General features: G+C 42.0%; 2 protein-coding genes across 4 annotated transcripts; both read right to left on the bottom strand.

Annotated features, from left to right (window-relative positions):
- Positions 1–96: 96 nt before the first annotated feature.
- Positions 97–14502, bottom strand: fndc7a (fibronectin type III domain containing 7a). Its single transcript, XM_037083224.1, has 15 exons — positions 13673–14502; positions 10265–12251; positions 9752–9770; positions 9301–9558; positions 7910–8170; positions 7066–7323; positions 6217–6471; positions 5463–5717; positions 5005–5262; positions 4648–4905; positions 4290–4544; positions 3917–4180; positions 3777–3806; positions 3514–3550; positions 97–849 (listed from the first exon to the last, which is right to left on the bottom strand). Exons 2-14 carry the CDS (start codon positions 10319–10321, stop codon positions 3519–3521), a joined length of 2460 nt encoding a protein of 819 aa, XP_036939119.1. The 5' UTR covers positions 10322–12251; positions 13673–14502; the 3' UTR covers positions 97–849; positions 3514–3518.
- Positions 14503–14656: 154 nt separating this feature from the next.
- Positions 14657–24836, bottom strand: LOC119010778 (microtubule organization protein AKNA-like). Of its 3 annotated transcripts, none has more exons than XM_037083220.1 (22): positions 24382–24836; positions 22826–23104; positions 21543–22690; positions 21321–21395; positions 21099–21237; positions 20240–20388; positions 20101–20160; positions 19859–19992; positions 19571–19763; positions 18768–18937; positions 18335–18493; positions 17909–18068; positions 17193–17287; positions 16880–17085; positions 16681–16795; positions 16420–16593; positions 16173–16279; positions 15934–16056; positions 15721–15828; positions 15383–15497; positions 15080–15248; positions 14657–14973 (listed from the first exon to the last, which is right to left on the bottom strand). In XM_037083220.1, the coding sequence occupies exons 2-22, from the start codon at positions 23028–23030 to the stop codon at positions 14803–14805; spliced, it is 3975 nt and encodes a 1324-aa protein (XP_036939115.1). In that variant the 5' UTR covers positions 23031–23104; positions 24382–24836; the 3' UTR covers positions 14657–14802. The 3 variants fall into 3 exon arrangements, with proteins under 3 accessions (XP_036939115.1, XP_036939114.1, XP_036939116.1); XM_037083219.1 differs by having other exon boundaries at positions 22826–23065; positions 24382–24835; XM_037083221.1 differs by having other exon boundaries at positions 15383–15494; positions 22826–23065; positions 24382–24832.
- Between the last annotated feature and the right edge of the window lie 24 nt (positions 24837–24860).

Genomic DNA, 24860 nt, shown 5'->3' with positions numbered 1-24860 from the left:
TGTTTCGGACCTCTCACACCTGAACAAAACATCACCTCCCCACAAAGAAGAACCCAAAGCAATGAGATGGACAGCACACAGTGTTGTAATGTGAAAACGATGAGTTTTATTATTGTTGTCGTCTGTCAACTGAGAGAAAAAACATAATCCAACGAGAGCAGAGTTCACATTGAATCTATCTCCAGCAATCTGATCAGACGTATCATCCACAGGACTCGCCATGCATGACTTCGGGCTAACGTGATGGATACCTGCTGCCCCACTTTTAACCCTTTTTCTGGGTCACCAACCGTCTTTACAACCCGGACACATCATACAGTGCAGCTGCCATATGGAGGTCCTCTACTTGGGGAAGTCCTAAAAAAGATTTTGTCTTTGACTGACTATAATACGCTCTTGTTTGGAGGTGTCACTGTAGAGTTTCAATTCCTGCCATAATTTCCTCCTTACAAGATGTTATTACATGTTGTGGTTACATCAAAAAGGCAACTGGATTCATCAAACACAACAAACTGCAGAGCAGGGAGTAAAATATCATGCAGGCTAAAGAGAAATATTTCCTAGAGAATAGAAGAATATTTTTCAAATACATTGGATGAATACAACAGTTGTTTATTTAAAAGCCCTCTTTTATCCATTACACTATTTAAGTTTGATATTTCAGTGTTTTGTTTTTTTTTTAATATTTCATTGGCGGAAACAGTTTGTAGAAACAGCAATAACAAATCAGTGACATTCCTAAACAAGAGTGATATTTCATCTGGGTGTATTCTTCGCAGTTGCCGTTGGTGTTAGCACACTTTTTGGTCCATATTGTGTGGTGGTGGTGGTGGTGATGGAGGATGTTTCCTGTCAGGGAGAGAAAATGATCATAATCTGGTGGGAAAAACATTAGTTATTAAAATGTCTCACTGTGGCTTCAGAGTTGATTCATCTGACTCAGTAAGTGGGAAAAAAACACTTTCTTTATGAAACTCACAAAAATGTGAGTAGTTACTGAGGAGAGAATAAAATATGAATCATTATAACTTGATATTGAATGAATCATCAATGAGTAATTCCAGAAACTGTGATTTGAGGACTGTATAGTAGATAATAGTTGAGAAACAGACTGGAAGATATTACATTAATTAATCATTACATCATGATTAATTCATACATATCTGTATATCAACATACTGACCACTTTCTTTAAGAGTTTTTCGAGCACCAACGACTAAGGACTTAGTTCATCATTAGTTACTGTTTTTATGCCCCTGATACATATCAAGCAACTGGTTCAAAGCAGCAGGCTTTCCATTTTTAAATAATAATAATATATATTTAATGTGAATATAATGATTAAAATGTTGTGACTACTGAGTAACTAATGATGAAGTAATTAGTAATACACAAGTACGGAGGCCGAGAACAGCCATGGATTTTTCTTTTTTCTTATGCACTGTTATCTCGTGATAACAGCTTATCTTAACCTTTGTTATCTCGAGATAACGAGATAATAAGTCCTTATCACGAGAAAACAACCTTTGTTACATCAATTAACGAGATAATAAGTCCTTATCACGAGAAAACAACCTCTGTTATCTCGAGATAACGAGATAATAAGTCCTTATCACGAGAAAACAACCTTTGTTACATCGAGATAACAAGTCCTTATCACGAGAAAACAACCTTTGTTATCTCGAGATAACAAGTCCTTATCACGAGAAAACAACCTTTGTTATCTCGAGATAACAAGATAATAAGTCCTTATGATGAGAAAACAACCTTTGTTATATCAAGATAATGAGAAAACAACCTTTGTTATCTCGAGATAACGAGATTATAAGTCCTTATCACGAGAAAACAACCTCTGTTATCTCGAGATAACGAGATAATAAGTCCGTATCACGAGAAAACAACCTCTGTTATCTCGAGATAACGAGATAATAAGTCCTTATCACGAGAAAACAACCTCTGTTATCTCGAGATAACGAGATAATAAGTCCTTATGATGAGAAAACAACCTTTGTTATATCGAGATAATGAGAAAACAACCTTTGTTATCTCGAGATAACGAGATAATGAGTCCTTATCACGAGAAAACAACCTTTGTTATCTCGAGATAACGAGATAATAAGTCCTTACCACGAGAAAACAACCTCTGTTACATCGAGATAACGAGATAATAAGTCCTTATCACGAGAAAACAACCTTTGTTATCTCGAGATAACGAGATAATGAGTCCTTATCACGAGAAAACAACCTCTGTTATCTCGAGATAACGAGATAATAAGTCCTTATGATGAGAAAACAACCTTTGTTATATCGAGATAATGAGAAAACAACCTTTGTTATCTCGAGATAACGAGATAATGAGTCCTTATCACGAGAAAACAACCTTTGTTATCTCGAGATAACGAGATAATAAGTCCTTACCACGAGAAAACAACCTCTGTTACATCGAGATAACGAGATAATAAGTCCTTATCACGAGAAAACAACCTTTGTTATCTCGAGATAACGAGATAATGAGTCCTTATCACGAGAAAACAACCTCTGTTATCTCGAGATAACGAGATAATAAGTCCTTATCCCGAGAAAACAACCTCTGTTACATCGAGATAACGAGATAATAAGTCCTTATCACGAGAAAACAACTTGTGTTACATCGAGATAACGAGATAATAAATCCTTATCACGAGAAAATAACCTTTGTTACATCGAGATAACGAGATAATAAGTCCTTATGATCAGAAAACAAGCTTTGTTACATCGAGATAACAAGATAATAAGTCCTTATGATGAGAAAACAAGCTTTGTTATTTCGAGATAACGAGATAATAAGTCATTATCACAAGGTAGCAGTGCGTAAAAAAAAGAAAAATCCATGGCCGTTCTCGGCTTGCGTACACAAGTCCTCACTAGTGTTCGTCAATACAGTATCTCTAATTTTACTTTATATTCCTCAAATCTCAGTTAATCAGGACTCATTAAAAATTCATTAAATATGAAGTCGCCCTTTTTTCATTCCTGACTCTCTCGTCAGTCACCACTCACATTTGTACCTTTGTGTGAATCGTTACCTGACACTTTATATGCAAAAAGCAGACAACAGCTTTGTCATACTGAGTAAGGATCCATTAAATATCTATCACCTTACACCCACTCATCACAGACACAATGAGAGGTCTGTCTCACGTTTCCTGCAGCAGCCCTCACTCTGCATTAACCTGAGTCACGTTCCCTTCATGTTTCCCCTCTCCGTGTTTTATTGACGGACACGAGATGTCCCAGAGGTAAAGACAGACAAAGATCAGCTTCACATGTGCTTGTCTGTAGTTTGTTTTCTTACAACTTATACTTCAAACTGTGGATTTGCACAATGGGTACATCATGTGAAAGCTTATATCAATTCACAATCAGTACATTCTGTAAGGTAAGTTGAGGCATACTGCTTGTTATGTAACGTGGTGTCCATGCAAACAGAGGACTTATCTAACAACTATATAATAACTATAACAATAAACTCACCGCACTTAATTCAAACTTCGTCTTCCACGATGGATTACTGGAGAAAGAGAGATTAGAGATTTCAGAAAACAAAGTGCTTTTGAGTAGATTCTCAAAATATCGAAATATTAATTATATTTCGTGACATAAAATAAAAATATCGCAATATTATTTTAAGGTCATATTGACTGGAAACAGGGAACAAAACAGCTGGAAATGTATCAAGCTTCTCATCTGATTCTTGACAAAAAACATGTAAACATGTAAGATTAGACGATACTCACCCATGCCAGCGTTACTACCAAGGCAGTGAACTGAGAATATGACACAAATTAACACGTTAGTGCAGCTGTTTCCACAAATCACACAGAAATTCACTATCAAGAGCAAATAAATTGAGTGATATGAGTGATTACTGACTCACCTGAGTATGTCCTGGGTTGACAGAAGCTCACTTTGATCCCATCCTGACCCACTGGTGCCACCACCACTCGGTAGACGTCCCCACATTTTCCCTCCTCGATGTCACATGATTGGCTGCCGGCAGCTGTGTTACAGGTGTAATTGGCCCCCGTCCCATATAGATCTACGGTGTGGTTGTGGATCTGAGGGCCCAAAGAGCGCCAGTACACCCTGAGGGTGTTGTTGGCCCTGCGGTAGAGCTTGATGCTTGTTGGACAGCAGGGACCTACGAGAAAAAAAAGAGTTTCATGAGAAGCAGAGCTGGTGGTTCAGGATCACACTGGTGGTTGTGGATGTCTGTGTCTGTGACTGCATGTGTGTTTTTTTGTCCTCACTGGATGAGAATCCACGATATTTGCACTCCGACATGTGTCCTGTGCTGCTGATGGCCTCCAGGTTGACGCTGTAGTTGGTGCCACAGGTGATGCATCCCATCAGGCAGTGGGTGTCCAGGGTGTGGCACTTGGCATGTCCGTGCGAGGACATGAGGGTGGTGATGTAGGAGCGGGCACCCCTGCTAGCTGACCAGGTCACGTTAGTCATGGCCTGGGTGACCTGGGCCACATGCACCGACACGGGGCAGCAGGGACCTCAGGGAGGGAAGAACAGAACAACGATCAACACAGGAGTGCATGTGTGTATAATGAGAATAATTTGACTGATGCTGCTTTTTATTTTGAGATCCAATCACACCTGTTTCCAAAGTTTTACTGTACCCGGGCAGACTTCTCCCCACAGTTGTAGTCGCCACTGCAATGACCTCGTAGGTCGAACCGCAGGGCAGCTGCGTGAGTTCACAGGAGCTGTTTCTCGAATGGCAAGTGTGTGTGTCGAGGCGCCCAGTGGCCTTGATGGTATAATTTGTGTTGGGGCTGTTGGGGGTGGTGAAGAGGACTCTGTATGTGGAGTTGCTGACCTGCGTCATATTCAGGATGTCTGGAGCACATGGAGCTGCAGGAGGACAAACAGGACATAAATATATTAATGAAGAAGTGATGTATTAAAGGGGCTCTGCTGAGCTTCTGTGTTGTGGTGACCCCCCATCAGTACCTGTCTTGTGTGTGTGTGCCTTGCAGGTGCGGTTGCATCCCCGTAAGTCGCTGCACGGCGTTACGGTCACAGAGTAGGCCGTGTCGCACATCAGATCCGACAGCGCGCACACCGGCGCCGTGTCGTTACAGTGGATGACATCATCAGTCTGAGCTGCTGTTGTCTCATACAGCTCGGCCCCTTTGACCGGTGACCACATGATCTCCAGGGTCTCTGTAGACACCAGGTTTATGGACACGTCCTGTGGGCAACAAGGAACTGGAGGGAGAGGAGGTGAGGAGTTAGGATGTTAAAAATAAATTGTAAGCTGCTATAGAATTATAACAAACATTTTGAATTGTCATATCAGATAAGTAATCGGTCTAACTCTGCTTCAGAGCCATGACTGTGCAATGATTGCCATTGTTCATGATCTGTGATGTCAGAAACTCAACAGCTAGTTGAGTATGAAAACTAACTGGTGGTGTAGTTGCGGACGTGGGCTGTTGGGCTGGAGCCGGCCTGGTTGTAGGGGAAGACAGTGGTGAGGTAGGTGTAGCCGCACATGCAGAAGAATGGGCATGTGGTTTCAGTGGTGTTGCAGGAGTCCTCCATCCCATCGTCCCTCTTGATGAAAGCCGTGTAGTACTCCACCAGTGGCACCTCGTCCCACACTACCGAGCAGTTGCCTGCGCTGGGCTCCGTCACCCAGATGTTCTCTGGCGGACATGGATCTGTTGGAGAAAGGGTGAAGAAGAATTAACAATGGTCATCACTTGTTGAAGGAAAAGTGGGACATTTTGGGAAATATGCTCAGTTGCTTTCTTGCTTAGATGATTGATACCACTTTCACATCTGTAGGATAAATTTAAAGCTAGGAGACAGTTAGCTCAGCTTAGCTTAGCGTAAAGACTGGAGACAGGCAAACAGCTAGCCTGGCTGTGTCCAAGAGCAATAAAATCTCTCTACAAGCACCTAAACCTCATTAATTAAGTATATTTTTGAGCTTTAGAGGTGCTGGTACATAAATGTTGTTACCTTGTTTGGACAAAGCTAGACTAGCTGTTCATCCTTGCTTCCATACTTCGTGCTAATCTAAGCCAACCGGCTGCTTGATGTTGTTTAATATTTACAGTATAGACGCAAGGATGGAGTCAATCTTCTCAACTTTACTCTTAGCAAGGAAGCACCGGAGTGTACTGAACATGTATGATTTGTGTGTGACGTCCTCACATGTGATGTAGTCTTCTGGGTCGGAGGGGCTGCTGGGGCCGGCCCTGTTGTAGGCCGTCACAGCGATGGAGAGGTTCTGGCCACACTCCACAGGTGAGATAAAGCAGTAACTTTGACCTGTTGAACTACAGTTCTGGCCGTTGCTAGTCCAGGCGACGTAGCTGTCGGCCCCTTGCACTGGCCCCCAGTATACAGACAGAGCAAGAGACCGACCCGGAGACAACTGGATGTAGGTCACATCTGGACTTGGAGGTCCTGGAAATGAAACCAGAAGTAAACGAGTGACCATAAGAAGGCCGTTAATAAGACTATAATGGTGTTAATGATAATAAAGACTGTATTGTTGGATTATAAGAATTATCAACACTCATAATGAACTCGTTAACAGTTTATAGACACTAGAGAACATTTATTGAGTTTAACTGACTTTTCTTTTATGATAGTTGAGCTCATTGTTGAGCCTTTTTTGTTGCTTTTTTAAAACCAATTAATGTTTTATTATGCATTTATTAGCAGTAAATGCTATTTACAGTATTCTTCATTATGGATCCTTTAAAATATAAATATATATGTATGAATATTACAATAGCAGGAGACTATTCTGCCATCGCTGCAGTCTCAAAGTTTGTTGATGTTCTTCACTGCTAAATATTATATTTGTATGTATTTTCACATGTTAGTAACCTGGACCACATGAAGCGCTCGTTCCAGATGGGGCAGCTGGAAAAGCTCTAATATCTGTTCGCAGTCAATAACACGTCTTATAATCTGACACTGAACACGTTCAAGATGCTACTGTTGACATTTGTATAGTCTTGATTTTCTTCCAAGCGTTGTCGTCGGGCTTACGTGTGATCATGCAGACAGTGAGGTCGTCTCCAGCTCGGCCCTCGGAGTCCCAGGCTGTGCCCTTGATACAGTAGGTGGTGCCTGGCTGGAGGTCATCAAAGGTCACCATGGTGTCACTGGTGTTCACCTTGTGGCGTGAGCTGGAGCCCTCCCTGATGATGCAGAGCGTGTAGAGGACGGCGTGCTCCACCGGGGGCCAGGTCACGAGGATGGTGTTGTTGGCCGGGGAGGTGGCGTTCAACTCGGGCGGCGTCACCACTTCAGACAGGCGCAGGCAAGACGGTGATAAAGGATAACGAGAACAATTTAAAGATAGACAAACACACAGATTTCTTATCTCGACTTTCTCCCTGACTATTTTTTGTGTAAGAGGTGTGAAATGGAAACAATTTCTCTGTGATTGTGTTACGTTCAGTTCTCCTTCGGGAAGGAAGACAACCCAGTTCTCATGGTTTTGCTTTTCATATTATGAGAATGGTCTAGTGAAGAGGCATGGATACAGTTTCCACCCTCCTGCGAAGGCTTCGAAGAGTAGAGACTCCGTGACAATGGGCGGTGAAATGACATGCCCTTATGGCCGGCGGAGTGAGATAACAAACTATTGTCCTACAGGAACAACAGCCGGGCTACATTTCACTCTTCATACACATAAACTGAATAAACTGCTTCCAATGGGTCTCTACAAGTGAAAGTGGACTGAGAAGGTTATTCCTTCATTTTCTTTTAGATAATTAGTAATGTTATAATCAAAAATATGTGCATGAATCTTCTATCACTGTTTGAAATACTGACGCCACAGTGTGAAGTGTGTGCAGGACTCAGGTGTAAGACATTTTGTCCGTACCTGTCCTGGCCTGGACGGGGAACGAGGGCTGGCTCCTCCCCCCGGTGTTGACGGACATGACGCTCAGCCTGTAGTCTGTGTAGGGCTCGAGCTGAACCACCGTGCCCGGGGAGCCCCTCACCATGGTCTCAGAGAAGAAACTCCCGCTCACCGACTGTGCCCTCAGGATGTAGCTGGTTGCCCCGGAAACCTCTGTGAACTCCACGGTGATGCTGTTGCTGAGTTTGGAGTAAGCCTTTTCGATGCTGGGGACGTCCGGGGCTGATGGACACATCAGTCAAATAACATAATAACTACAAATACTACGACTACTATACTCAAGTACATCTATTTTTCAAACCTAGAAAGCTCCCACAAAACTCCAACTCGCTTCTACTTTATTACATTTAGTAAAAAACATGTTGCACTTTTCTACATTTCTTTGCAAGCTCTGGCCATTTTTTAAATTTATTTTAGTCGCAAAATATGAGAAGATCCTATCAACTGGAGTCGTGAATAACAAATGTTGTCCTTAATGATGAACTCTTTTGTTCTGAGGTGGCTGTGGCTCAGGAGGTAGAGCTGTCGCACATCGATTGGAAGGTTGGTGGTTTGATTCCAGGCGAGATACTGAACTCTAAATTGCTCTTGGTGGCTCTTCCATCCGTGTATATATGGTAATTGCTCCTCATGAGCAAGTGGGCCAGTGTCACCAGAGTAAGGATGTGTTTGTGAATGCTGACTTGTGTTGTTAGGAGCTTTGAATGGTCGCTAAGACGAGGACAGTTAAAACCAAAATATTGAAAGAAACGTCAACGGCACTTTCCCATGATCAGTCTAAACCCCAAAAATATGCAGGTTGTGATGATATAAAACACAAGAAAAGCAGCAAATCCTCGCAATGGAGAAGGTGGTGATGCCTTTTATAATAAAATTATGATTTATCGATGAACAAAATAGCTGCAGATTAATTTTCTGCCATTTAACTTATTGTTTTAGCTCTAAATATATTAGTCATTACTTTACAGATCAGCTCAATCAGCTGAAATGATAAAATGCTGCTTCCATGTCGGTGCAACACTGACATTAGTCAAATAATATAAAGATATTTCTGCCTCTAGGGAGTGTACTTTTGATGCTTTAAAGGTTAGAAGGTTCATTTATTAGTCATTTTACATGTGATGTTGAAAGGGCACAAAATGGTGAGTAAAAAAATCACCAGAATGCAGGAAAGGAAGTGTTTGATGCCCAAAAGTTTGTGTAGGTCCCTCTGCTCGACACCCTTTATGTTGAAATAAAACGTACATCCTCTCGTAAAGTAAAAAATGTCTTTGTCAAGTGCTGCCAAATTGCTGATTGTGACTCATCACCAGGAGTCCGTTTACTCTCCTGTACCTGCTGCTGTCACTGACCTGTTGTCTCCTCCGTCTCTGCTCTGCTGAGGACATTCAACGCATTGTCCATGGCATCTAGCTGCATGGTGTACACCGTGTTGGGCGACAGGGAGTTGACTGAGCCCATCACGACGTTGCCACCGAAATGGGCGAAGACGGGTCGTTCCGGAGAGTTCTTGGGTGTTGCTGTGATCTTGTAGGAGCTGGCACCGGTGTGGTCGCTCCACTGCACCGTCATGCTTTTAGATGTAACCGCGAACACTGACAGAGAGATGTCTGCCGGAGACAGAGGAGAAAACAATGATGGATACAATCAGCTTTGTCTATATTTGTCTGAAAAAAGTGCCTGATGGCAATAAAATACACAAATGTGTGTTGACTGCATTTCAAATTAAAGGATGTTGAACAATATTTCAGTTTAGGATGATTATAGAATATGTTGAATCACATGTAAAAGAATCTAATTTACCATTTTCAGCAGCACAGATCTGAAAATGACAAAACACAACAAGTTAATGAATGAAACAAAGAAATAACTTGATCACAAATGCAGTATTTTTCGAGACAAAGGACATCATTCCGGAGGGCAGCAGGCAGTCGGTATTTCACATTATATCCTGAGGCAAATTATGCCCTGTATCATGTTCTCGGAGCATGAGAGGCAGCAGGCTGCACATTACCTTCACTCAACACAGATTTCAGGACTGGTCAGTGCAGGTATTTCTTTTCAGGTCGGAATGAATTTGTCTATTGAGCTAAGGTTGGGCACGCCACACGCACTTGTTGACAGCAGTGACACTCAAAAGAGCCTGTGTTCATGTGTTTCCTCTTTCTACACACTGCTGCTGTTTATCTGGATATGTGAAATATGCATCACATCACAGATAAGAGGACAACATGCCAACTACAGGAAAAATGCAACGTGTCATGCGTTTTTCGCTGAAATGTCAAAGTGTGCATTGAGAAGATGATCAGCTCTTACCTCAGTGAAGGTCAATAAAAGCAAAAGTTTCAGCATCTTAAATTGTGTTCCTCCCATGTCGTCTTCTTCCTTGCCTGGAGGCGAGATGTGTGATGCGGTTTCTCAAATATGACTTCAGGGGAAGAAGCTCAGGCTTAAATTTGTCTTTTCTTTTTTCCTCCCTTCTCTCTCTATCACTCTCTCTCCCTCCCTCCCTCTCTTTCTTCCTCAGATGAAACGACAGGTTCATTATTGTTTCAGCAAAATACCAAAGAGCCCAGAGGCTGTGACTCCTCCTCCTCGGGGCTGTTTGGGTGTCCTATCAGGGCGAGGCGAGGAAGCTCACCTTCCTGAGATGAGGACGCCGATAAGGCAATTGTGTTGCAGACTTCTTTTTAAACTTTTTGCTTTTACATCCACGTCTTAAAAAACACACTAATGATGCAAACTGTTTCCTGTCTCGTCGTCTGAATGTTGTTACATTCAAAGAAACCTTGTTAACATCCCAGTTGAGAAAGATGCAGCCGTCTTACTTATAATATAAGAAGATAACTTTAGACAAGTGATGACCCACTTCTGTCGCTTTTATGGAAAGATGTTTTATAACTTGGGTCAACAATATTTGATTTCTGCTGGTGTCCACGCCCGTGATAACTCAGGGAAAGTTGAAACCTTTCTTTGTAAAGCAGTGAATCATGTCGTCGTGCAGGAAGCGAATAACAACACCTAAAGCTTTGTTATGATTCATGATTTGATATTTATATAATTTGTTGCTTTAACTTAAAAATCTTAAGTTGACTGAATATGACAAGACAAGTTGATTTAATGAAACAAATAAACTTTTCTAGCCATATAAAGAAGATATTAATTCAGTTGTGCTTCAATCGTGCAGTTCAGTTCACATATAATTCTCTTGTTGAATCAACACAATCTTTCACTTCCTTTCAGCTGGAGATCTGGAGCTGAAATCAACAGTTCAGTCGACCTAAAATATCTAGTTCACTCAACTCCGTTACCAGAGCTGCTTTGTTTCAGCATTGGAGCAGAAACGAAACCACTCCCAGTAAATCCGATAAAAGTGCGAGGAGGTAAAGACTGAATTTAATATTAACATTCATCATGAGCATTATTTATATTATTTTACAAGTAAACAACCATGACTTATCTCAAAATGTCACATATTCAAGATGTTTACTAATGTGTTAATTATCTTTTCTTTAAAAAATCTAATTTCTTGTGTTTCTAAAGTGGTCTGAGCATAAAAAAAATACAATTTCATTTGAATTAACTTGAAATAAATACAATTTATATTTATTTTAAGTTAATAAGAAAAGATGAATACATTTAATAGTGTAGATATACTCATAGTCAAACAGCCCCGGACCTATTGGACCGGGAGCTGAGCTGGGTGTTGCCCATAAACAACCTTACTTTGGGCCTTTGGTCATATATTTTTGGGTCGGCTAATCAGCACATTCGTTAGTTATTGTCTGTTGTTAAAGGTGCAGTATGTAGATTTAAGGAAGTAATTCTAAAGATCTTCATTGGCTGATTGTTTTTTGCCAAAACAAACTAAATAAACAAACGTTCTTTGTTTTCACGACTGGATGAACACACTGGATTTATATGTGGCGGACCCTGCCACCTTTCTGCTTCAGGGTCAACCGAGGGAACGACAGCGATAATATCTTTTCTTTTCCCTGGTGGCCGAGCATCTACGTCAGGTGTGTATTATGAAGATGGGCTGGGAGGATACCTGAGGTTCGGCTGTGGACAAACACTATTGTGCATAAAGGGCAACAGCAGAGAGCTGATCCAACTGAACTTCACACGCAGGAGACAATCACTGCTTTCAAAGTGTTTAAGGAACAAAGAGCGACAGTGTCAGCTTTCCCAAATCACCAGTTTAAGTGTTTATAGGATACTTCAGTACGCAGTAAATGATACTTAGAATTGTTTTGAGAATGATTTTCATCTCCAGGTTCAGACAAGTTAGATGAGGCGTATCCTGCAAAGATGAAAAGAAAGAAAGTAAGACATTTTTATTGTGTCTTACAATACAACAGTCCCATTTTCACACGTTCTTTGAAGCAGTTTTTTGTTGCTGTAAGCATACTGTACACTGTTCCAGTGAAAGTAACAGGACAAAATCCAAAGTCCTGGCTGTGTGCAGAAATATATCGAAGGCTCATCTGAAGTTAATGTGAGGCTTCAGCAGTCTGAGTTCAACAAATCAGGTGAGGATCTTCCAAAGTTAGTCGTTTCAGGAATAAAATCTCCTTTTTTTGTTTCTCTAGACAGTTTCTGTTAAAATGCAAGGACGGATTTTCTCATTTAATAGGCTGTAATTTTGGAAGAAACTAAGTTGATGCCTCATTAGATTCAGATAAACACTGAACTACATTTTTTGCAGAGAATGAGGATTGTCTGTCCTATTACATACATGGAAAGCACAATAGGAGAAGATATTTTATCCTCCGGTTTGAACCAGAACCAGATTTTTTTAATATACTCAAATTATAAACAAGGTATGGCTTTAAATGAATTCAAAACTCTCAACTATTTGTTTTTACTTCACTCACACACAACATGAATGAATGTTTTCTGTGGTGGGATGAGTTTGATCAGCAGGTGAAATTGAGTCAGCTAGTTCTTCTGCTCCGCTGAGTTCAAGCGGCTTTTCAGCCATGAAATAGAAAAACTTGTGACTCGCAATGTTCTTATCCCCAAGATAGTGAGTTTGAATAAAAAGGCTCCTTTGAAGAGAGAAACTGAAAAAATGTTGGGACGGACCACAACACCTAGAACCCTCCTACACGACTATTACACAGAGGTGCCAAGTTACTTTTCCTTTGAATGAAAAGAACTTTCTGATCCAAGTCAAGACCTCACAGCGTTTATTCAGACGACATGAAAATCATAAAACGCTACACTGATAAATGGCAACAAGTTTTCCACATGTCTTGCTTTCTGCACCTGTTCGTTGTTGACTTAATGAGTGAAGGAATGTCTTCCACAGTAACATGACTCACTGAAACTGGCTGTTGTGTTTTAACGTGAGAGATTTAATGGCTGCTTCACTCTTCACTCTGTCTGTCCTGTTGACGCCTGCAGGTTAGAGAATTTCATCTGTCCCTTGAACAATCGGCGGGGACAGTCCAGGTATGTTGTTTTAGACACATCTCTTCTCCTGATACCCCTCTTAGAAGAAACAGTGAAAGTCGACACCCAACAACGAGAGGCGAGCTGGGCCCCGGCACCCAGCAGGCTGCGGCGGCGACAAAGCAGCGCAACAGAAACTCAGTAAGGAGACACTGTGTCAGCAGCAGCCACAGGCCAGCAGGACGCGCATTACAGGCGTCAGATGAGCGAATTAGCGGAGAGGACAATAGATGATACTCATCGAACTAAAGGCAGAGAGGGACTTACCTGAAATGTAATATTAACAATCTGACCTAGTTTTTATTTGATTACACTTCATCTCCTCGCCCCGTGGCTGCCGGAGTGTATCTGATAGCTGATGGTTTGGAGGCAAGTGGAATGAAAATGAAAACAAAAGGATTAGATGACACTGACATGGAGCGTTGTGTAAAGATAAAGTTTATGTTTATTGATTTACTGCTGAGTGACTGATGGCAGCCACTAACTGAAGGGCACATCTGGATCATTTCCCTCCTTTTGAGCTTTCAGTGCCACAAACATTACCGATGACAAATAAATGATGGTCTGAGTGAAGTATTGAACTGTATTGATGTGATCTCGGCCTTATGTTGAAAAAACTCATGTCAGACAGTGAGTTTGCCCATTATAGATCATTTAAGATATTATTTTGGTCACATTTCACACTAGAGCTGCGATGAATCAGTCAATTAATCGATTAGTTAATCTCAGGAAAATCAATCGTGACTAGTTTTACAAACGATTAATCGTCTGTTCATTCTAATAAGCTGGTTCTAGCTTCTTAAATGGAAGGATCTGCTTTGTCATATGTGATAGGAAATTAAGAGTATTTGAACTTTGCAAAGAAGAAGCGATCTGACGGTGTAACTTTGGCAGAGTCGCCCCTGGAATGTTTTTTATGGGGGGGGGCAACAATTATATTACTGCACTTTGGGCTCTGGGAAATATTGACAAAGTATTTTCTCACTTTTTTTTGGCATTCAATGGACTAAACAGTTCATCAATATATCATGAAATATCAGCAGAATTGTGGACAATGACAACAATTAGTAGTTGTAGCCATAGTTTACACACATTTCAGAATCCTTGATGACTTTTTCGAAGATTAAAGGGGCCGAAAGACGTAATATCAAAATCTTAAGACTTTCAATTCAAACTGAATCCTGTCTATCAATAAAAAATACGAATTTGCTATAAAAATCCCCCAAACCTAATAGTAAACAGCTACGGTTATAAAATCCTATTTTTTTATTTTTACAGTGTGATTCCAGGCTTTTCAGTGTATTATAAGTATACAACCATGTACAAAAGCAATAACTTAAGACAAACTTATGCATCAGGTTTCAGACTGATGATTTAACTTTTCTGTGCCCTGCTTGTTACAACATCTGGTGTTTCCTGCCCTCTAGTGGCTGTGAGCCGTGCAGCTTCCTGTAGAGCTGAGCTTTGGCCAGATCAGCTGACAGTCTCTTGGCCATTCTGTCTGTGGTCCTCTCCATGTTTCGGGCCATCTCGATAGCGTGATCTAGAGTCCTGTTCATCTCCTCCTCCTAGAACAAAAGTGGTAAACCCTCCAATGAGCAGACTGTGAGAAGATGTCACACTAACAACAAGATGATGCTGAGCAGCAGAAAACAGCAGGTGGACAGATCTCACCTTGCTGCCTCTGCGTCTGCCTGTCCTGCTGCTGGTCTTTGAGGGCACCAACACGGGAGACAGTGTCCGCTGGAAGTACACATTACTGGGCAGGAGCGCCGTGTCCGACTGGGTGGAGCGCTTTCTGTGATGGGACGAGGGCTGCAGCGGCGGCTCCCTCAATTTGTAGCTGGATATGAGTTCCAGAGAGTGAGAAAGATGAAGAATCACAGTGACAGAACCATCTCTGTTAATATCTATCTATGATAAATATCTGGCAGCTGTCAGTGAGTGATGTGTTTGTGCCATCAGCTGTGTGTTCACCTGGCGGGCAGGCTGCTGGAGGAGCCGTAGCCGACCTGGAGGAGAGGCTTCTGTGGAGATGGAGAGGAGAAAACAGACCATCTCCTCCTGGAGTGAAGACTCTCCATGAAGGCTGCTGACCACAGAGACATGAGAAGCAGTATGAACACTGATGAATCACAGAACTGAAACATAAACAGCCCTGGTGTTTAGTCTGGAAGACTGTTTCATAATGATGGTAGGGATAAAGCACTGATGATTGGCAGCCTGGATGTTTGTGTCGAGGCTGTAACACGAAGCAGTAGACACAGAAGCCTGAAGTATGATTACACAAGACCTTTAAATGTTAAAACACTTACTCTGTGGTCTTTGCTTCACATGGCCATCAGAAGCCTCCTTTTTCCCTCCTTTTAAAACAGAGCTTGTCAGATCAGAGTTTTTTTTCACTGATCCGTCTCTCTCCAAACCTGATGGAGTGTAACAGACATATCTCTGGGTAAATTATATACATAAAAATCAATTCAGACACAATCAGGGTGTTTAAAGTACTTAAAAATGGCTGTGGCTCTGACCTCTGTTGGACTGCAGGGCCCCATGACGTCTGTATTGAAACTCAGGCGCTCTCCTGCTCCCTACAGGCGAATCGCTCGACTGCAACATGATCTCAGAGCCGGCTGTGTCGCCGCTGTCTGTACCTGAAGCACAAAAGTATAGAGGGAATATGAGCATGCACATATATATCTATAGTTACAGATGGAGAGACATTGGTTTTCGTCAATCTGCTCATGTGTGTGTTGTGGTGATTAGCTACCTTTGCTCTTGCTGGGGTCCATGTCTGAAGAGATCCAGTCTTCTATCTTCACCTGACTGGAGCTAAGATCGCTCACATTCTGTCTGCTACTCGATGGCTTTAACACACTGGAGGTAAAAATAAAAAATATAATGCACAAAATACGATTAGGTAAATATGAACCAAAAGTCACTTCAGTGCACCCCTATAATGCCCATTATCCTTCTATCATTAGCTTTCTATCAGCCTTGCAGGATCAGCTTCCCACCTGTTGCATGCTGGCCTGTGGTGGCTCCGCATTCTGGTTTTAGACCTGCGCTCCTGTCTGTATTTGGAGGTGAGATAGTCCATCTTCTCTGCCAGGTGAGGCAGCTGGACCAAGCCTTCCTCGAGGTCCTTTTTCAGCCTGGACACCTCCGACTGCAAGGCCACGATCGCCTCACTAAACACAAACACATGCAGATACATAAATCTTTATGTACACCGGTGAACCTCCCCCAACACTGATTGCTCCATAGCATATACTGACCTATTACAGGAGCAAGGATACAGTGGGCTGCCCCTCTCTTCTCCGTCCATGGAGGTGCTGAGTACAGGTTCAGATAAGTGGTGATGGAGCTGGGAGGGTGTGGTGCGTTCAGATCCTGTCCGATCAGTGGTGAAGAAGCGTTCATTACTTCAGTATTGACCAGATAATAAGAGACTTTCATTAGAATTGATTCACTCACCCTGCGGCCTGACTGAAGGCTCCTTAGTGGTGCTCTCCACCCATCGCTCCACTGCCGCTGCTGCACCACAGGACTGTGTTTGGACGGATGGGTGGGGACTGGCCCACCGCTGGCTGCTGAGGCTGGCTGAATGGATGGCTGTCTGCAGGTTGGAGCAGGAGCCCTCGCTGCCGGAGCTACTTAAAGCATCATTCTGGGACTGCACGCTGCAGACAGGAGGTTTCAAGCTTTAGTTAGTCATCATCTACTGAAGCTCATTTCATTTATCACTTCAAAAAAGCATTTTATTGTTGTTGGTTATATAGTTGTGCACCTTTCTGTGAGCAGATTTGGTTGAGATGATCCAGAACCTGATTGGTTCAGGTAGGAGCTCCCAAATCCGCTGTCTGTCTCTGGGCTCACAATCCTCTGCAACCCAGAAAAAAAGGCACAGTTCACTACTAAACCAAAAATGTTCCCTCTTACCTGTAGTGTTATTTATCCAGTTAGATATTTGTGGTGTGAAATTTCAAGTTTTGGAGATATAAGTTGTAGAGATGTCTGCCTTCACTTGAACATATTGGAACTAGAGGCCACAACAATTACATTTGAAAAATTCAACATCAGTGTTTCCTTCCAGAAATCATGACCTGGTTGCTCAAGATAATCCACAGATGCGCGCTTCCTTTTGCACAGTGATACGTTGCAGTTTGGTAAAAAAGAAAATACTTCATACATGAAACTGTTCTGAACAAAGTCTGTGGACTATCTTGAGCAACTGGGTCATCATTTCTGAGAAGTGACATTGCTGGTGAGCACCACAAGCTGAGTGTTATTGACTGTAGTTCCATTATATTCCAGAGAAGACTGAGCAACTCACATCAAAAAAACATACATGGATAAACAGCCCTAGAGGTGAGAAGAAAAATATGTATTTTTCTTATTCTGGGGTGAATTGGCCCTTTAAAAGACAACTGTTGCATAACAAACATTAAACAACAAACAAAGTTAGTATATAAGATGAATCTGAAACTATTCTCTGTGCCTGACCTGTAATACAGACGAGGTGTTGAGAGGAGGCTCTGGGAGGCTCAGGGTGTCTGGGTGTCTGGGTGCATCAGAGGAAGAGGAGACTTCCAAAGCCAGACTCACACAATCACCCAGATCACATTCATCCGCTGGGTTCAGGACGCTATCCGGGGTGTTACAACTGCAGCAACAACAACAAGTGAGGTATTTAGACATTTAGAGGCTGTGAGTTGAAAATGAGGGGGGTACTTTAACAGCACATGTACAGTACATGCTTCTCACTGCTGGATTTAAAATTAAAAACAATGTGCAAAAGTAGCTCACTTACAGCGTGACATGGTTACAAGCAAGATTACTAGTATGAGCCATGCATTATTTAAGAGAACCCGCAGGTCAATCGAGTCACAGTCACATCTTTTATATGAACGTTAACATCACCACACTGACCTGCTGGGTGTCTGCTGCTTCTGTCTGGATGATGACCTCGCCCCACTCAGGTACGCGAGAATGTCACTGTGATCTATCGCCTCCGACAAGACGGTGCTGGTCTCCTCTTCAGCCTCAGCTGCCTGGGTGTCGCGTCCTTCCAGAGAGCTGTGTGAGCTCCTGCAATGGGATGGAGAGGAGAACAGAGACTCAAACACTGGGTGGAATCCAACACCAACACCTGACACACTATCTGCTCCACAGGAAGGCTGAGAACACGCTTATTGTTTGAGCACAAACACATACGTGAGCACCTCTCAGAACATCCATAGATGGACAGAGGAGTGACAATGAAACATGCATATTTATATTCACATATCATTTTTCTGTATTTACACATATATTTAAGCATATAAGAGTAATATTACTGGAGCTTTTAGAATATTCTAAGTACTTTGAGAGGTAGCTGCTGTGTCCAGTACGCTGCAGTGAAGAGTCGGTTGTTATGAGTTCACCACTCTGCTGTGATACATCATCTCCGTGGACCTCACAGGCCTCATCCACATCCTCTTCTTTACGTGACTCCATCTTATAACCCACAGTGGAAAACCCTGCACATGGTCCCTGAAACACGAGACCCAGTCAGATCATTTGCAGTTAGTGTAATATTACACACACACACACACACACACACACACACTTAGCATGTTGACATTAACGTCATATATCATAATGTTAATGTCAACGTACTGATTGGACAGAAAACTAAACTGAAAACTTAAAATGAAAACAGACAGTAATTTTAGTCGTCATGTCTCAGTCAAGTCTCAGGCTTCACAGTACGAGTCGAGTCTTGTGTCATTTAGTTTCTTGTATTATTTATTTTCAATCAACAGTGACTTGAGTTGACTCAGGTCAACATCTCTGCATGTCATTTTTCATAATTACATAATAACATAAATTAAGTTAAAGCTACACAAGAGCGAGCTCATGATTTCTTTCTTATTTGATATCAGAGTAATATTATATGGACTGTGGAATGACTCAGTCTGAGGAGAAACAAGTGGCCCAGACTTCCTATTCATTGAATCGTATTAACTGTTTGAGCACAATATGTCAATTTCATGGAAAAATTAGGGCTCTCCATGAACGTCTGGAGAAAATTTAACGGCAACGGTGAAATGTGACTGTGACAGAACATGTGAAGATGAGTGAGCGCTGGTGAGGCAGTGAGTGTGTCAGACAGGTGATTATTACCTGGTGCAGGGATGGTGGAGGTGAGGGTGTGGGCATGCAGAGAGGGGGGGGCTTCACATGCAGCGCCTCCCTCGTGTGTGTGGGAGTGGAGGATGAGTGAGGGGGAGAAATCTGAGCACACACGTTCCCGTCTATCATCTCCTTTATGTCCTCGAGGTGCATCCCTATCCTAAAAATGTCTCCCTCCACCAGCCTGCACATGTTTGAACACACATAAAGATGCATGAATGGATGCATTAACGTGACGCTGACACATTCACACGCGCACAAAAGCGAAGTCACTTTCACCTGTTCGGGTCGAAGCTGCCGGTGTTCCTGGACAGGCCCATGTAGTTCTGCATCTCCAGAGCTCGGTGCTCCTCCTTCTTACTGATGTATTTTCTTTCCAGCTGGTCCTGAGCCTCCATCATGCTCCTCAGCATCTGCATATGGACACATTTTACATCATGCACATGCAGAAGAAAAAAGGGGAAAGTACACTGCTTTTTAAAATGACAGAAAGAACTACAGAAGAAGTAAACACTCCTCACCATCTGCTGTTCTGCCGTGCTCACTGACATGCTGCCGACACTCAATTTGAATTCTTCCACCTGAGCAGAAAGAGAGGGTTCATACATTTTTTTAATTTTTAATTTATGTTGTGTAGTAATGGCTCATCTTCACACTTACCGTCTGCATGAACTGGCTTATGATGTCCCTCAGCTCAGAGGTCATTCTTTCACCATCACTGGGAGCCTCGTCAGGCAGGCTGGACGACGCTGCGCTCCCCTCTTCAGTGTTGCTCTGAGGGGCCGTTTCTACTTTTTCACTGCAGCTTTCTGAAAAGACAAAGCAAGAACAAGTGATACGCACACTTTTACTTTTGATACTCAAATACATGTATTGACTGAAATTGACTTTCGATATTTTAGCACCTTTAATAACAGATATTTTAAGACTTTTAATTCATTCATGTGGGTAACTTTCCCTTTTAACAAAGTAATACTTTAACACAATATCATTACTTTTGCTCAAGCAAAAGTTACAAGTCACTAACAGGAAGTAAAAGTAAAAATCTTTAAGTCCTGAATTTACATCATCAGCAAAATGTACTTAGTGATAACATAATATTATTATTAACTTTTATCAATAATGATTTTATGTAAGTGCATTTAAATGCTCTCGAGCCAATTTAATATACTTTTTATGCAAGTGGGCAGAGCAGTAGTGAAATACTGCATCATATCATATAAGAATATCATGTTTCTTATGTAGGTACAAGTACATTATCTCAAAAATATTTATTTAAAAATATCTATATCTATTAAAATATTTTTTAAAAGTAAAGTATTTGAGTAAACATATTTTCTTTTTACTTTTCACCACTGACAGCTGTTACGCTAGTGCTCCAAAAAGAAAAAGAAAAGACATTTGTGTTTCTAGAAGAATGTCATCTGACTCCATTCGTCTCTACAGCAACCTTCACTGTGTAATTTGCAGGTAGCAAAGCAAAGCGCTGACCTGTCATAATATCAGATGTCAGACGTACCTAGCGGGGGAACATGAGGAGCAGGGGACTCAAGATGGCTTCCCTTGACTGCAGGTGAGTTTCCCTGATGATGACGATGATCATCATCATCATCGTCATCATCATCAAAACAAAGCATCAACTCTGAGGAGGGCTGAGCCTGTGAAAAAAGATGTATACATGTGTAGCTTGAACTGAAAATAGGACCCTGACAGCTGATTAAAGAAACACGTTTTAACTTACGTTAGTTCCGAGTCTCATTTGATCTATAAGGTTCTCTGCTTCAGCATATTTGGTTAATAATTTATCATATTCGGCCTGAAGAAAAAAGGAATGAGACAAATGTTGTGGACAAATATCTTATATACAACACTTACACTTGTTACAGTTTGAAGAAATACAAACTAATGAAACCAAAATGCGTAGCTAAGAGAACACTGTGAGTAAAATTGGACTGTTTTCTACCTGCAGGTGATGCACCAGAGCTGGAGGAGTCTTGACCTCGTCTTTGAACATGTAGGGCTTCTCTGACGGCTGGACTGAATCCTCCAGGACTCTGCTGACCAACTCCAGCATCCCCGGAGAGGACTGAGCTCTGTGCATGCTGCTGGGGCTCTGGGGAGCAGGTTTGGCAGGTCCACTTGGAGTTTTTGGTATTTTTACCTTGGAGGCGACCTTGGAGAAATCAGGGCGCGGGTAATGGACTTGGCCTTGACCGTACTTCATCTCGCTGAAGGACCTGGTGCGCACGAGCGGGACTCTCTGAACCTGATCGTCCTCTCCGGTCTGTTCCTGCTCTGCTACATCTACAGAACTTACTTCCCTGCTGCTCTGTTTGGACTCTGAGCTTGCAGAGCTGGATGTCACACTGTCAGCAGAGGTGACTTTATCAATTCTCCTTTCTGCTTCTTCCTCTAAACTTTTAGATACAGTATTACTCGTTCCATCAGTCCTGCCAGAGCTGAAACTCTCACACTCAACCTCAGATCTACATGGGGGGCTCTCTGAGTGGCGACCAATAACTTTTGAGCTGTTGTGTGTCGGAGCCAAGCTCAAAACAGTGTCATCCACACTCTCCAGCAGGGAGACCTCCGGCAGGGTCTCCGCCTCGATCAGCCTGCCTGACCACAGCAGCTCCTCCTGGGAAAAGTGTCGCAGCAACAACTGGTTAATGTCTGCAGGAGGGCGGGAGGGTGACGGGGCAACATCAATAAAGTCGTCATTTTTGATGTTGGCATCCTCTTGCGACAAAGCTGCTGGTTTCTCAACAGAAACCAGTGGTTCAACAACATCATCTCTATTTGTTGTATTACAGTCAAACAAACCAGGAGGATTGGGACTTGCATGAACAGCTTCACTTCCACCAGCTGTCTGGTTGAAGTAGAGGCTCCCGAGGTCACAGTCGTAAGGTAGATCATCCTGATCCTCGTCACTCGTGTTCTGCCCAAGGTCCTCTAACCTCTGTTCCAAAGACGGCTCATCCTGCATGGTGTTTGGTCTTCTGGCAGACACATGCAACAAGCTTTTCTTGCTTTCTACCACTCTCTCACTCTGACTGCTGACATTACTGGACTCCGAGGAGGTGACGTCAAGGCCTGACAGCTCTGAGCTCTCTGTTAATTACAAAAATGACATTAAAACCCAAATTAGAGGGGTTCTATAGATTTAAGCCTTGTATGCGCACATGCTCGGTCAAGAAAGGTGATCATCAATAGGCAAAAATAAACAGCGGTGACTCCAGGACTTACCACTGAGATGGATGCTGGCCTCGGAGGCAGCAGACTCCGCCTGGGACAGATGTAGAGCCAGAGAATTCTCAAAATCGCTCAGGTGGAGACTTTCATCCTCACTCAGATCCACGAAGATGCTCTGCTGAATGCACTTCTGCCAGAGCACAGTGGGCTTGTCCTCTCCCTGAACATCCTCGTCCGAGTCCTCCGATTCTGCCTCCATGGACACTTCGTATGTGGCAGAAGGTGTCGCTTCACCTGTGTGAAGACAGGGGGTAAGGAAGGCGCATGGAGCACCTGTTCATCACTTAGCAACGCAACTTGTGAGCTGACAACAATGGATCAAAATGTGCTAAGCTGTCAATTATTTAACAATCAATGCATTGTGTGGGAAGTGGTTTGCGTGACAGAAGTTTGAAAGGTGTTTGTGTGGAAGTTATGATAAAAGTCCTGCTTTTTAAATCTTAGGTAAAAAGTGAGGCTGCGACTAACGATATTCAGTGTTGATTAATCTGTTAATCTTAATTTTCTCTATTTATCGATTCGTTGTCGGAGAGAAATGTTGGCCAGTGTTTCCCAAATCACAAGACAGTGTCCTCAAATATCTTGTTTTGCCCACAACCAAATAATATCTAGAAGATAGAATTAGGCTTGGGGTGATAGCCAACATTTTACATCACAAGATGTAAAATGGAACAAATATTGCGATAGACTGTAACATCATTGCAACATAAAATAGAAATATTTCCTTTGTAAATAAATTCCTCTCAGCTTGACATGCTGTTCAACTCCTTATTTCTCCCATTGCAGCAACACATACTGATCTAACACTTTTAAATAACAAAACGATATTAAATAAGAACTTCAAAAATAAAGTCAGAGCAGTAAGGGGAAGAATCACACAGCTGGTCCATTTACGATATTGTGATAAATACCGCATATAACAACAAATATCTTGACATTCGATCATTTCGAAATCTAGCTGGAATCAGACAATTTTTTTTTAAAACTTTTGTTTACCTTAAAAAAATTACTCAAGTGGATTAGTCAATTAGCAAAACAGTTTACAAAAAATTGATGAAAAGGTAAAAAAGAGAAAGTGTTGTCAGCAAACATCAGTGTCACAGGTTTGGATTCCTATAAACATTACCTAATTGGAGTATTATCTTATGCATTCACTAACATGATTTGAATGTTGCAGATATTATTTTTTGTTCTATTGTTTAACCCAGAACAATGCATCATATCTTATAAACTGATGTTTATACAATGTGTACAGTAATACTCTGTAAGTATGGTAACTATATATGTCAAAAATACATACAATGTAGTAAAAAGCACAGTTTTGCAGAAAACAAAAAAATACTCAAGCAGAATTATCTCAAAATCATAATGAGGTACAGAAACGTTACTTGAGTAAATGTACTCTGTACTTTCTTTCTCTGACAGGTGAGTAGGGAGGTGTGTGTGTTGTTAAACTAGTCTACAACTACACACTGGAGACTGTCAGTAAAGCACTTTGAAACATCACTTCACTCTCATATTGTGTTATTGTAATTACTGTGGTAACTTACTCGTGTGTCTTGAACTGGTCCTTCAGCAGCAGTAACGTTAGTTTTAAGATGACCCGGTCCACAGCCATGCTCTCGCTCCTGACATCTCACATGTTGTAACTAGCCTCAGTATTTCTGTCTCTCTCTGTCCTGACGTATGGGTTTGTTTTTTCCTCGGGCAGGTTTAGTTTCGGGGGCATTATTAATAATGTATCAGCAGCGCTGGAGCGTCTGGAGGCGGACCGGACCGGCCGGGCAGCTGGACAGGCGCTGGGTCTTGTTGCTTGGTAACAGCGGGGGAAGCCTCCAGCTGACAGACGTGAATTAAAGATAGTTTGGGACAACAACAGGACTTTTTAAGTGAAATACCTACATTTTTATAATATTTCTATGCTCTGTGTAATGGAAACCTCGCAACCTCACTTTTCTTAACAATACACATCAGCTATGTAGTGTTTTGTGCCCACTTTGCAAGAAAAAAATGGTGTCAGAAATCCATC

This window comes from Acanthopagrus latus, chromosome 21 (assembly GCF_904848185.1).
Source record: "Acanthopagrus latus isolate v.2019 chromosome 21, fAcaLat1.1, whole genome shotgun sequence".
Classification (NCBI taxonomy): domain Eukaryota; kingdom Metazoa; phylum Chordata; class Actinopteri; order Spariformes; family Sparidae; genus Acanthopagrus; species Acanthopagrus latus.
Note: the sequence above shows the minus strand (reverse complement) of the source record. Positions and strands in the feature narration are given on the sequence as shown.